A 13,716-nucleotide genomic window follows, 5' to 3' on the forward strand; every position below is an offset into this window, starting at 1 on the left:
ATGTACATTCACCACCATTGTTCTTGCAAGGTCTGCAAGTGTGCAGAAATGTTGATGTAAATTGTATTATCGCATTATATTTTATATGTTATTCTACACAATTTGAAACCGATATCTGAGCTGTTCTGCTGGAAGCATATGGACTGATATTTTTCAGATGCCAGCACGATAATAAAGCTATTCATGCAAAACATCTACAAATTCCATCCATTTTCTAACAATTTCTTCTCTTACGGGGATCACGCTGAGCTGGAGCCTATTCTAGCTGCCTTTGGAGGAAATGTGGGGTCAAAGCAAGTTGCAGTTCATCGCAGGACCAGAATAGAAAGACACACAACCATTTACGCTCACACACACACAAACAATTCACCCCAAATTCACGTGTTTTGACTGTGGGAGGAAACTGGAGATTCTGGAGAGAAACCATGTGGAGATGAGGTAGAACATGCAATCTCCACAAAGAAAACCAGGGGAATGAAACCCACAACCTTCTTGCTGTGAGGTAAGAGTGCTAACCACTGTACAATAGTTCCATCATATCTAAAAACTCAATGCCTTGAAACAAACAGTAAATAAACTAGTGGGATGAAGCTGTATCTACAAGCTTTGGTAAAGATTCCATTTCAGAGTAAATCAACAGATGTGACAAAAGAAAAATACGAGTGAGCTTTAATATGGTCTAGAACTCGATGCTAAAAACAATTTAAAGGTGTTCATTAGCCACACACCTATACGTTTCAGGTCTAATTCACTTCACTTTATCCATCAGGACATACAAAAGGCATGTTTCTGTTTTAATTGTCCTTTTATACTTGATCCACTGCCTCATCGATCGGTCATTCATTTGGGCCCAAAGACTCCCACCGTATGCATTTTCTTTAGTTCCGAGCATCATATACATCATGACTGTTAAATTCTGTAAATAACCAGCAGTCTGCCTTGATCTGAAGTTGAAATGGGGGCACTCACATTGTCTACAAGGTGGTCCATTAGGAAAGCAGACATTGCCAGCAGGTGTATAAATGCAATGTTTAAGTCTGTAATGCAAGTTGATTGTCAAAATGACAAGAAAAGTAAAGTTGTAGGTAAATAAAATGAATAAAAGCAAAAATTGAAGCCGATATAACAGATCACTAAAAATAAAGATGTCACAGAGTTGACAAAATATGAGAAAATTCAGTTCATACAGATTGAAAATAACCTTTATGATTCAATTCTCCATATGGCCTTTGTTGATAATCTTGCTATTTACGCCAGGCTGAGAAGGTTGAAAGTTTAGTTATGATCCTTCATCCACTGCTGAGTCCACTGCACAATCTGTGCCAGGTTGTGCTCCAGATCCTCAGGTGTGTTGCTCAGCAGCTGGTGAACAATTTCCTCACTGTATGCCTCCATAGCCTCCTCATAGATGGTTTGGAAAATTTCACACTGCACATTGTCCTGCAGCTTTTTCCCCGTGTATCCCCTGACAGGGAAGGCAGACAGTTAGAGAAAAGAAAATTACACCTTTACAAATACAAATCTTAAAGAATTAATTTCACTGTACAGCATGAGACTAAAATGGAAGTACCTGCTCTCCAATCGTGTGTACAGCTGGGTGTTATCTGTGCGAAGGACAAATACAATATTGAACCAGCGCTGTGGGAACAAGTCACACCCATGATAGTCCACAATAACACCACCTTCTTCCATCTTGTCTTCTAGCTCGTCCACCACCTATGAAGACACACTGTTTGCATGAGACATCCACAAATCTACTTGTATTATGAGTAGAAATTAAATACATTTTTAAATGATCTAAAACTCTGTGACACCACAAAGGTGGTGTGGACATCTTAACCAAGTCTTTATATGTTAACTTTGATATTTGACACTGCAGTGAGTTAGCTACTGGGCACGCACTGGTGGCAATTTGGGGCCCATCCTTATTTTTTGTCAATTTTCAGAAGTAGGATAAAAACTTGCTTGTGGTACTCACTCTGTCCTCATCCAAGATAGGACACTCATATTCTTCATCATAACCATCATATAATTGTCCTGAGATGAAGAATCATGAAAATTGTAAGTAAGATTATAATCTCATTAAGCATCTGTATTCATTTACACAATCTTTTAAATCATTGATTGAAAAATGTTATCTTCAATTTGGTATTAAAGAGAGGAACACATAAAACTGCAGCACTGAGGACCTTAAAACAAAAGCTTGGTTTATACGTTGTTGTGTCACTCAGATTTTTCTTGTGTTTTTTCACCTTCCTGAGACAAATCTCCTACATTAACATAAGTTAGACCCGTCCGCTCAGCCAGCTCCTTTCCTAAGGTAGTTTTTCCAACACCAGGTGTTCCTGTGCCAGACAAAATTCAAAATTTAAAAAACATAAAGATGTTTGGGCAAAATATTAAAAACACATTCAAGACATTTGTGCCATCTCCCACTTCATTTCACGCCCTATCTCATTCCTTCCTTTATCAATTGCTGGGCTGTTCTTCACTAGTACAATAACAATTATACATGATAATATTTGTTAGCTCAAAGTCACATTTCATGATACCAATCTATTCAAAAGATAATTGGTAGTAGTTTTACTTACATTATTACAATTGAAAGTAAAACAGGTGTAATGGAGATATAGACAACTGCCAAAATTTTAATTCTTACATGCCTTCACCACAAATGTTCCTTCCTATGATGTCTCCAAGGTACATTCTAGAAGGTATATATATATTTTATTTTATTTTTTACAATGAACGCTGTTGCAAGTTGTTCCTACTGCCGCTCTCCTCTCTCACGGAGTTGCTTTTCCATTAAGACTACAAAAGGCTGCCCAAATATCATAAGACAAATTACCAAGGGGGCTCTACTGACATTAACCATAACTATGCATTATCCCTGCATAGTATACATGAAGTAATTCTAAACATGCCCAGATGGTCAACTGGAAAATATATATTTCGTGACTGTTATTATTTTGAGAAGAGCAGTGCGATAATAACTATGCCAACTGTTCAGCGAACATCGCTTTATTTTACCTGTTAACAGAATGTTTGGCCTCTTCACCATTGTCATAACACGAGTTTGGACCAAATTGTGATATGAGGACAGCAACCTTAAAAACACGACAATAAAATTAAACCGAAATAATAATAACTTCTTAAAATGTACGATAAATATGACAAACAAACCCGTAAACGTGTGTCAAACAGAAAACGTGGGTTCCTCTTTTGGCCAGTATTACACAGTTTATAAAAACACATGTGCACGTTTTACGTTAGTTTTACGTCAGTGAACAGTTTACGGCTGTGGGAGTAAATAATAGTTGTTTCCGTTTATTTTAGTTGGTCAAAGAAAGAAAAGAAGAAGAAAATACTGTTCTTAATGTATTATAAATTTACCTTGTGTCGTAAATTTTAACTTTCGTGGCTCGAACTCGGGTCCTTAGCAACAGGAACAAGGAAGGAAACAGCGACATCCCTTTCAAACACGCTGAAATCTGAACGGTGAGTTAAAACAGGGAATCATCAGCCTTTCATCAGCTAATATCAGTTAAGGTCAACCGGTGTCACATTCAATTATCTGATGCGAAAGAAATGCACGCACATGTGCACTTAATCAGGCCGCTGTGAAATAACAAAAGAGAGCCAAACTACAATTCATTATTTCGATGGAGCAGAATTTAATAAACATATGCATCTCTTTTGTGCACATCGCTACGCTGCTGTTATTGTGTTATACAGTTTCTTTGTTTGCTCTGTTATTTCCACATGTTCGAAATAAAGTTTTCAAAATCCTGTGAACAGCATGATACCTGTGTTTTTGACTAGGGTTTGTTGTATTGAGCGGACATCACTACACTGCATCGTTGGTTCTCTGGGTCTGTGTTTTAACTTTTACCATCAATGCCAATTAGCATGGTAAAGGATGGACTGGCTCACTGTGGGGGATAAAGCTGCTGCAAAAAGGGTGAGTAAACAATGTTTTCAGCTTAAATGTGCACTTTCCAGATATTCCTAAATAAGTGACATGAAGTGTCTAGAGGCTAGGGCTTACATGGTGCACAGGTACAGGCTGTGCAGAGATGGTATTGTTGGTCCAAGGGACCCTGTTCTACTCATTTCATGCCTTCATTTAGTGTGGATATTGACCCCACACTTCAATTTCACACTGCACATTTGAAAGTGGATCAAGCTCTGGGGACATCACGCCGTTGCAAAAGCTGCTCTTTTTGGATGGCATTGCCTAAAATTTACATTGACAAGAAAGACAAAAATAAGAGGAAGAACAAAACCCGGCCCTTAAATTGGCCAGAAATCCATCCCCGTTCATTTGGTTTGTTCACCACAAAAACAAACAAAGATCATGGACATCCGCACCTCCTCACTGTTCCACATCTGCCAGCAAGCCATTTTCTAGATGTGTTATTTCCAATTAACTTTTGCTCTATGTCACTTTGTTTCACTGAATAGTCCATCTGCATTCATGCTGTAAGCAAATTGCCTAAGCGTTTAAGTGTAAGGGAACCAAGATCCCCATTTACAAGTGGACTAGAATTCACTTGTATGTTCTGCATGATATTATTATATTTTAGGTGATTATTATTTCTTATCTGATTAAAGTGCACCAAACTCTTCCTGGTGTGAAAGCACCCTAACATACTTTACAGTTCTAGGTTCCTGTGCTTTTGAGTGATAACTACACTAGGAAACTCTTTTTAGACAGTTTCAGGTGGATAAATGATTAATTTCTGCTAACTTGGTTACTCTTTATTGTTTTGTAACAGCATAACCGCTGGGTAGATCCGTCCTTCACCGATTTACCCCTGCAGCATAAAAATGAGGTCAAACAGCCCAGAAAGAGGAAGGGAGATGCCAGCTCTTCAGATCAAATATTTTACCGGCCGAATAAGCAATCACAGACAGATGAGGATGAGCCCTGGGTTGACAGATACTCACCATCTTGTCAGGTTTGTGCCAGTTTGCATTTGATTACATTTGATTAAGAAAATTTTCACTGTTAGGGCATTGAGGATGATGGAGGCATTTAGGAATATTCCAAGGGGTCTTTGACAAGAATCTGACAACAGTTAATATATGTGTGTTCATCTACACATACCGGTAATTTTACCAACAACTGAATAATGAGTTGTTTCTTAAATTACTTAGAATTCAAAGTAAAAAGGTATTTTGTTAGGTATAGCTATTTATTATACCTAATTATGACCTTTTGCTCATTAGGTATTTTGATATTCTACTACTTAACAGTGTCCCTGCTGATAATGAGACACTTTTCAGTTATTTAGTGTTTTTCTTTTTTAATCAGTTAACTAACCTGCTAACGGTGACAATGTCTGTTTCTCTCAGGCTGAGTTAGCTGTCCACAAGAAGAAGATTGAAGAGGTGGAAAACTGGTTAAGAATTCATACTACCACATCAAAGGTGCTTTACTTTATTTTCATTGCCTGTTAGCACAACCTGAACTGTTTCATCCTGTTTAGTTTTTCCTCCACTTGTCCACGTCCAGGTTACGGGAGTAGTGATTTCATTTGTTAAGTCCAGACCACCCTCTCCACAACTTCCCCATCCAGGTTCTCAAGGGGAACATCAATGGTCTTGTCTTGGCTGTAAATGCACAAAACACCTCTCCACACATCTGGAAGGCATCCTGACCAGATGCCCAAACCACCTCTGCAGGCTCCTCTCTATATGGAAAAGAAGCAGCTTGAGGCTTTTGAAAAATCTACATTTTTAATCTGCCACCAAGGCTTTGCTCTGGTGCATACACGTAAACAACAATCAGGACACATTCCATGAAGAAATCCTCTCATTTACCAGTTAGAACTCCAGTGTCAAGACAGTCTCAGGTTTTCTGTCTCTCACCTAGTGCAACTCTAGGAAAGAAGTGACCAGCTCCTATTGAAGAGATTGGAACCATCAAGTTGTGTGTTGATGGGATGTCACTATATCCTGTTGCCATCACTCAGCCTACACCACCTCAACAAAGCGGTGACATGCAGTGTCCCTAGGGGAAGTTGTTGCAACAGAGGATTGGACTCCCAAGGTCCCGCCCTTCTTCTGCTGCCATTGGGGGATGGCAGGGGTCCATGTCACTGTTTTTGGTTGAAATTAAAGGCCTGGTCACTTGCCCCCTCACTGATGTGCTCTCTCCCATGGCTAATATAAGATCACCAATAGGCCCTCTCATCTGGCTAATCTGTTTGGTGTTTTTGCATTCTGCATTTGGGACTTAACCTGCTCTGTCAACATAACTTCAAGGGCCTTTGTGGCACACATAACCCTCCAAAGGCAGGATGGGGTGACAGGGCTTTCAATGAATTGTCAGTAATGAAGGTATATATGTGTAACTTTATATATTGGATCTATATGGATTAGTTATTGAGTTTTTATTTGTAAGCATTCAGACCATGTGTACCAGATTTTGTGAAAATTACCCTACTGGCCTCTGACAATTTGGTTCACTTTGGGTTTCTTGATAGTGCTCAAGACTCTCTGCTGGGGCTTGAGTGAAATTGAAAGTTTGTCTTTATGATCTACAGGGTGGTATATTGCTGCTTACAGGACCATCAGGCTGTGGAAAGACCACCACAGTCCGTGTTTTGGCGCAAGAGCTGAGCATCAGGATCCACGAGTGGACAAACTCAAGTAACATGGAGTCATACAGTAGTAGTAGTCAGTATGGTAAGAACTATCCATACATATATAGACATCCCTTCATCCCTTTCACAGGTTCCACTTCTCTCTATTCCTTTTATTGTGCCTCTAATTGTCCTTTTTTTTCTCAGAGTTTAGAATGAACGGCTTATCATACAGCTCCCAGTCTGCACAATTCAGGGAATTCTTACTCAGAGCCAACAAATATAACTGGTTGAAGATTGTAGGTGATGATGGAACTACAGACAAGAAGCTTATATTAGTTGAGGTATGTAACCTTAAATATAATTCTAGTAAATACTCAGTTAGATGAGGTTCTCTGTTGATGGGTTATTAAAACTAGACCACGATACTGACCTCTAAATTAAGCTCCTTATGTCATCCCTATTTTAAATTTGAACGTAACTCCATGTTTCAAAAACTCATGTTGGAAAATGGATGCTGCAATTTATTCCTCAATAAGGAATTAGCTGACTACATCCATTCTCTGGGTGGCATATTCAGAACTGACTGACTCTGAATAAAGCTACAAAGCTCATCCAGCCTTTGTTACTTCCAGGTAGACTATTGTAATTCAGTGTATTCAGGATGTCAGAGTTATATTTTGAGATGCCTCCAGCTGACCTCGGTTAGTTGGAGGGATCACATTACCCTGTGCTTTAGGAGCTGAAAAACTTTCTTTTTTACCTTTGTTTGGATGTACAATGTATTTTCTGTATTTCAATGTAAAATGCAGACATGTCATTGCAGTGAAAACTGATGTGAGTATTTTCTAATTTCTGTATCACAAAGATCTGCCTGCACACACACTTCATCACTGCTTTTGCGACTGGAAATGGTGCTTACATGTAAAAAGGAAACAAAACTCAGATTCAGAAACACACCACCTTGTCTTATTGCGGTCCCTAGTCTCAATTTATTTAAAGATGTTGTAACAACATGATAACTGTTATGACAGTGGTCCAGCATCACATTTGAAAGTGCCATTATTTCACATGGTATAATATTAATTACAACTACTGTATAAGCAGCTCATTTTGTTTACTGGGCAATATCAGATCAATTATCCTGCATTCAATTATCTATCAAAATAATTTCTTTGTATTCATGCCTGACTTATTCTAGTTATTACTTGTCCTCTCTAAGGATTTTCCCAACCAGTTCCTCAGACAACATGGAAGCCTGCATGATATCCTGAGGTAAAGTCATGTGTCACTCCTAATATAAATGCTTTCACACCAGCCCATTTTAAATGTGGTCACAAAAGTGCCTCTAGAACTTTTTAGACCTTTTATTTTTGTAATCATGTTGCATTTTATTTTTGTTTAAAGCATTATCTGAAAACATACTGGCTAATATTAACAACAACAACAATAATAATGACAGAATGAAGAAAGCCAACTAGTCCTGCACTCTCTGTAGCCCACCCACTGGTAAAATGGGCTAATTAATTCAGTAATTTACATATATCGGCCTCCTCTGCATGAACCAAAACCCCCACCCCCCCAAGAGATCCATCCAGTGTAAACAGTGGCACAAGGCCAGACACCCCCACCCTGCATCCCCGCCTGCCTCTCTCCTCATTTAGGCCTGTCCTAAATTTCATCGGGACTGGCTTCTGGTGGCTAAAATTCTGCACCAAGGTGGAATTCGGGGAAGGAGACCTCAGATCCAGTATTAGGTGTCCAATAAAGCGTATACAAAATCGCCCAAAAGCAGCATAACATGCGCCTTTAATACCCCAAAGTGATGTAGTGAGAATATAACTTTTCCATTGTTTTTTGCAATTCTTTTTAAAAACCAAAAAACTCAATTAAATATTGACTTGTAGACAATTTGCTTTGACACTTTTTAGTATGGGGTCCATGCAATTCCCTTTGTTATCTTTGGGATGTTGTAGAGCTTGATTTGAGTCCAGCTGTAATAAATTCAATTGTTTGAAGATTATTTGGGGGAAAAAAAGAGAAGTTTCCAGACAGAAGCTTCTCCTGCCCAATTCCACCCCTACACTGAATCATGGTGAAGCAGAATAATCCCTGGGGATGTTATTTCAGAGACTGAAACAGATTATCTTGGCACACATCCAAGACAACATAGGATTGTTTGGGGGACAATTCTTAATGTCTACGAGGGGACCATTCACAGACCAGACCTAAAAAAATGTAACATTTATGGAGAGACTTGAAACGTAGCTGTACGCTGACAGCCTCCATTCAGCCTGACAGAGATTGAGATGATCTGCAGAGAAGAATGTCAGCATATCCTCAAATCCTGCCCAAATTGCATTTTTGTACATAAAATATATACATTCAAAAAGTAGTAGGAAAAAGTATATAATCTGCAAGAGGTCCTACCTCTGAGGGATCCCTCTCCTTGACACGTACAGACGTGCAGTCGATGCCACATATACAGAGAAGTTCATAAACTTCAGCAACATGTCAACATTTGTTACATAAAATTTACATTACAAAGTTACATAAAATATTGACACTGATGATAAGGCACATTACATCTGCAAGGAAAATAGAAACTGTAAAAGCAGAAGCAAAAATGGCAATAACAACCACAGTAATTGAATAGCAAACCTCTTTCTAAAATTCTCTTTTCAATTTCCTGGGAGTTTAGATTCATTTGGAGTTGGATGGTCATCATGTATTTGCAAATGTCGTGTGTTCTACAGGCAGTTTGTGAGGAGCAGCCGATGCCCACTGGTCTTCATAATGTCAGACAGTGTCAACAGAGACAGCAGCTCACGCTCTCTTTTCCCCAAAGATCTCCAAGAGGAGCTGAACATCACTAATATCAGGTTAGTTAATGCAAAAACAACATCTGTCCTCCCCCTTCTCCTCTGCCCTTCAGCAGCAGCTCACCACCTATGAGCCTGGTCCTACTGAAGGTTTCTTCCTCTGAGAGGGGAGTTTTTCCTTGCCACTGTTGCTTGTTGGGGGATGGGGGTTTAGGGTCTGGGTTTCTGTAAAGTTTCTAGAAACAATTTTGATTGTAACAGATGCTATAAAAACTAAAGAGATAATGAATTGGATTTGTAGTAGATCAGTGCTAAAATGTAATATAATCATATTTTGCCTGCGATCAATTTTTAGTAATAAGTATTCTGATATTTAATTCATAGATCATGTCATTTGATAGGTGTCAAGTGTGTCTGTTTACTAAAATATCCAATTGTTCCAATAGCTGCTTGTCGAATTTAGGAATGTTCTTTTCAGAATTTTTTTTTAGCATTCTTCATTATTATTATTCAACAAAAATTTAATTCTAGTGTTTTACACTGAGTGTCTGTGATAGACCTTTGTTGTTTTGGGTTTTTTTTGCCACCAGTTTTAATCCTGTGGCTCCGACTGCAATGATGAAGGTTTTGACTAGAATTTCAACTGTGGAGGCAGGAAAGGTGAGCAGAATTCTTGATGCTGATGACATATTTGATTTTTATGTATACCCTGCAATATATATTTCCTCTAAGCAGAGCTGTGGGAAGATGTGTGTCTTGGACGCGGCAGCTTTGGAATCACTGTGTTCAGGAAGCTCAGGAGATATTCGCAGTGCACTCAACAGCCTTCAGTTTATTTCATTTCCAGGTGTGTTGTCACACCACACACACAGTAGATCATGCATAGTTTTATTTTAATGTTTGACAATCCTTTTATACATGTCAACAGATAAAGCACTGTGGACTAGAAAAGACAGACATGTTCCTTCTGGAATAAAGCAGATGAAGAAGAAAAGGTCTAAAAAAACAAAACAGATGGATCAAGAACCTGCTATTGGGGGCAAGGATGCGTCTCTATTCCTGTTCCGAGCTCTGGGAAAGATCTTGCACTGCAAACGTGAGTTATTTCTCTATAAACAATCCTTCCCTCCTTTTTGGGTCCTCACTGAATTTCTGTGTGACACTCTGACATCTTTACTGCAGTACTGGTAAAATTAAGCTTTCATTGCACCTCTTCAATAAAATTCAGGTTTTTCCAGCAGAAAATCCTGGATTAGAAGCACATGATGGATATTGATACATTGTTTAGTCATTGCATTCGTTTCTGATCATCAGGAGGGAATCATGGAAGTCCTGAAGCAGCTCAATGTGCTCCTGGACCTGCTCTACCATCTCACTTGGCTCATCATCAGAGGGATCCATTACTAATCACCCCTGAGGTTTTTTTTTCATGTTTTGGTTTATTTACCTTTAACTGATAGCCAACAGCAACACGCTAGATTTAACGCTCATGTTAACTTGCCTTCTGGACAGATGGTTGTTGAGCATTCACACATGTCTGGGGAAGTCTTCAACCTGTATCTCCATCAGAATTACCTGGATTTCTTTTCTGAGGTGGATGATGTGGCCCAGGCCAGCAAGTATCAGTCTGATGCCGACCTTCTTGCTGCCAATTGGATGGTCAGTCCTTTCTAACCATTTTATGTTTCACATTTACAGTATTTGCTGGCTTGACGCACTACATTTGTGTGTGTTGATTCACTTCAGTGTAGCAATGCAACCATTTTTATTGCTTAATTTCAATAAGTGCATGTCTGACGTAGTACTCTGACTGTGTTGTGTCCAGACTCGCAGCACCATGAGGGATTATGGGTCATCAGTGGCTACCAGAGGAATTCTTTATTCCAATACTCGGCACACTTCTGTTGGCTTCAGACCACTGTACAAACCGAACTGGCTACTGGTCAACAAGAATGTAAGGAACTTCTAAGCTGCAATGTTTTGTATTTGTATATCATTAACAACAATTAGTTCAGGGAATCATGAACTCGGGAAAAGAGAGAAACATTAAACAGAATTAGTTACAGTGTTGTAAATACAGTCTATGCTGAGGAATTAATGTTAATGAAACTGATTTTTGTTTTTTATTATATTAGCACCAAGAGAACTGTCTGGCTGCTCAGTCTCTGTTTGGGAGCTTCTGTTTAACGCCTGTGAGTCTGCAGACTGAACTGCTGCCATACCTCCCCAAACTCAGCAACCCTCTGAGGAATCAAGGTACGCCCCCATACTCCCGTGCACGTGACCTTCTGCTCATTGTGCTTTCTATTATCTGTTCTTGATTGCAGTCAATGTTCCCTCTCAGCTGCGCACTTGCGCAATTGCGCACTGCTTGCAGATACTCAGCGCACAAGAAAATCTATGCAGCACACAAAATAAAATTCAACAGAAACATATTAATTAATATCTAATTTTAGAACTGATATAATCTAGTTAATTAGACCAGTAATATTGTTTTCTGTACCATTGAGTGAAAAACTGAGTGTACCAACCGAGTGAGATTTTTTCCCAGGCCAAAGCAGTCCTCTTCCTATGGTTAAAGCAGGACTCTCACATATAACATAGTACACATCTCATGAAAAACAAGATTTTTGTCTTTTTCATTTTATGTGCTGCTGTCATTTGATTCTTTTAATAAGCCATGTAACTTGCTATGATCCAAGGTTTTGAACAAGCATGATACTGGTGTGTGGCCACAGCGTACCCATCTGATGTTGCTCACAGTGGTCCTCAGTGTGCTCAGGGAACTTGTATGTCTGCTCAGACACATGAAAAATTAGAGGGAACATTGATTTCAGTATTAATATTTGAGGTTCTATTATATTGGCTTGATTCTTTCATTTTGCACCCGTTGAGTCAAATATGCTTTATTCTTTATATCTAAAATCACAACAAAGGCCAACAGGTCAATTAAATTAATTAGAAATGAGGATTTTGCTTGATTTTTAAAAATATGAATTAATATTTTCTTACACTGTTCATTTTTGAAATTATTAACATATATGTTAATAATAATATGTCACTGTCTTATTTTATTTTGTGTGTTTTGTTTTTCAGCTCAGTTAAGATTTATCAACGATGTGGCTCAAATGTCTCTCAGAAGATTCCCGTGCAGGTACATGTTATGCCTTCCCATAATCTCTGTAAGATTCTGAGTGAGAGCCTCTCACAAAGATTTTCAACGAATTGTTTGATAAGAATACTCTGAACTAGTAGTAGTTAGTATTATTTTTCATCAAGCAACCCAATCTCTGCACCACAGCGTTAGATAATATCCCTCTCAACATTAAACACTTAAATCAAGAGCAATCCATCCCTGTATAGATGCTTCATATGAGGCTTTTAGTTTTTTGTATCCTGATTTTTATTGTTTTGTAGTAGAGTATAAAGTTTAACTGGCCCAGTGTTAGTTCCGTCTGTTGGAAACTGGGCTGAGAAGCAGAGGGTTCTCGGTTCATCCCTCAGTGCAGACAAAATGTGGAAGGTGTTCTGGAAGTAGGGGGGACACCTACTACAGACCGCCTTCAGAGCACTGCTGAGGTACCCTGGAGCAAGGTACTGAACCCACAAAAATGCTCTGTGATGAATTGGCGACTTGTCCAGGGGTGAACCCTGCCATCAACAATTTTGTACCCTTCCCGTGACCCAGATAAGGGATAAAGTGGTTAAGAAGACGAGTTAAACTTGTATGTTCTCATGCTAATGTTGTGGTGTGCTGTGTGTAGATTAAAACTGGAAACTCTGACGGATAAAGACCCAGGAGAACTGAAGATTGATGCTGAGGAAGAGCAGGAGGACAAACAATGTCAGGATGGGGCTGAGGCTCCTCATCCTGTAACAGACCATATCCTTTTGGACGAAGAGGATCTGATAATAGACGAGTATGATAGTGACTAATAAGCTTGTTGATTAGATAAACTCTGACTTTTCAATCATACTGTGGTAAGTCTTCCATACTACCCCTGTAAATGTTGAAATAACTTATTGAAGATACTGTATGTAAAAATGAGGAGCAACAGTTCGGTTATACCATTTGAAACGTTGGTACAAATATTTTACAGACCAGTTCAGTCTGCTACTGTGTGAGCTGGAATTTAAAGGAAACTCATTCAATTTAGAGCTTGGACTCACTGGACTGCAGATCTGATTTGAGTGTTTCTGTTGTATGTCACACCTACAACTCACTGAATTTATGTTTACTTTTCTGAAGCTTCTGAATAAAATGATGTGAATATGCTCTCTGACGTTTCCTGAGCATTTTCCTC

At 38.9% G+C, this 13,716-nt stretch overlaps 2 protein-coding genes across 5 annotated transcripts; one reads left to right on the forward strand and one right to left on the reverse strand.

The window, feature by feature from the left end:
* Nucleotides 1–643: 643 nt before the first annotated feature.
* ak6 (adenylate kinase 6) lies at nucleotides 644–3,485 on the reverse strand. Of its 2 annotated transcripts, none has more exons than XM_057033007.1 (6): nucleotides 3,394–3,485; nucleotides 3,031–3,107; nucleotides 2,253–2,345; nucleotides 1,979–2,037; nucleotides 1,571–1,716; nucleotides 644–1,465 (listed from the first exon to the last, which is right to left on the reverse strand). In XM_057033007.1, exons 1-6 carry the CDS (start codon nucleotides 3,468–3,470, stop codon nucleotides 1,276–1,278), a joined length of 642 nt encoding a protein of 213 aa, XP_056888987.1. In that variant the 5' UTR covers nucleotides 3,471–3,485; the 3' UTR covers nucleotides 644–1,275. The 2 variants fall into 2 exon arrangements, with proteins under 2 accessions (XP_056888987.1, XP_056888988.1); XM_057033008.1 differs by having other exon boundaries at nucleotides 3,184–3,395.
* On the forward strand, nucleotides 3,303–13,688 carry rad17 (RAD17 checkpoint clamp loader component). 3 transcript variants are annotated; one of them, XM_057032987.1, is made up of 17 exons: nucleotides 3,303–3,498; nucleotides 3,823–3,961; nucleotides 4,779–4,961; nucleotides 5,359–5,433; nucleotides 6,552–6,693; nucleotides 6,798–6,934; nucleotides 7,813–7,865; nucleotides 9,347–9,472; nucleotides 10,003–10,072; nucleotides 10,145–10,259; nucleotides 10,341–10,508; nucleotides 10,727–10,830; nucleotides 10,925–11,071; nucleotides 11,238–11,366; nucleotides 11,548–11,668; nucleotides 12,509–12,566; nucleotides 13,177–13,688. In XM_057032987.1, the coding sequence occupies exons 2-17, from the start codon at nucleotides 3,920–3,922 to the stop codon at nucleotides 13,346–13,348; spliced, it is 1,842 nt and encodes a 613-aa protein (XP_056888967.1). In that variant the 5' UTR covers nucleotides 3,303–3,498; nucleotides 3,823–3,919; the 3' UTR covers nucleotides 13,349–13,688. The 3 variants fall into 3 exon arrangements, with proteins under 3 accessions (XP_056888967.1, XP_056888969.1, XP_056888968.1); XM_057032989.1 differs by having other exon boundaries at nucleotides 10,148–10,259; XM_057032988.1 differs by having other exon boundaries at nucleotides 3,350–3,498; nucleotides 3,909–3,961.
* The last annotated feature ends 28 nt before the right edge of the window (nucleotides 13,689–13,716 follow it).

Source organism: Takifugu flavidus, chromosome 5 (genome assembly GCF_003711565.1).
Source record: "Takifugu flavidus isolate HTHZ2018 chromosome 5, ASM371156v2, whole genome shotgun sequence".
NCBI classification, from domain to species: domain Eukaryota; kingdom Metazoa; phylum Chordata; class Actinopteri; order Tetraodontiformes; family Tetraodontidae; genus Takifugu; species Takifugu flavidus.

Bases quoted from the DNA above. Each gene is read 5' to 3' on its own strand.
- ak6 (XM_057033007.1), bottom strand. From the start codon at position 3,470: ATGTCGCTGTTTCCTTCCTTGTTCCTGTTGCTAAGGACCCGAGTTCGA. The intron at 3,108-3,393 runs GTAAATTTATAA...CGTGTTTTTAAG, and splicing joins GTTAAAATTTACGACACAAG to GTTGCTGTCCTCATATCACA. The intron at 2,346-3,030 runs GTAAAATAAAGC...TGTCTGGCACAG, and splicing joins GCCAAACATTCTGTTAACAG to GAACACCTGGTGTTGGAAAA.
- rad17 (XM_057032987.1), top strand. From the start codon at position 3,920: ATGGACTGGCTCACTGTGGGGGATAAAGCTGCTGCAAAAAGG. The intron at 11,072-11,237 runs GTCAGTCCTTTC...TGTTGTGTCCAG, and splicing joins TTCTTGCTGCCAATTGGATG to ACTCGCAGCACCATGAGGGA. The intron at 11,669-12,508 runs GTACGCCCCCAT...TTTGTTTTTCAG, and splicing joins CAACCCTCTGAGGAATCAAG to CTCAGTTAAGATTTATCAAC.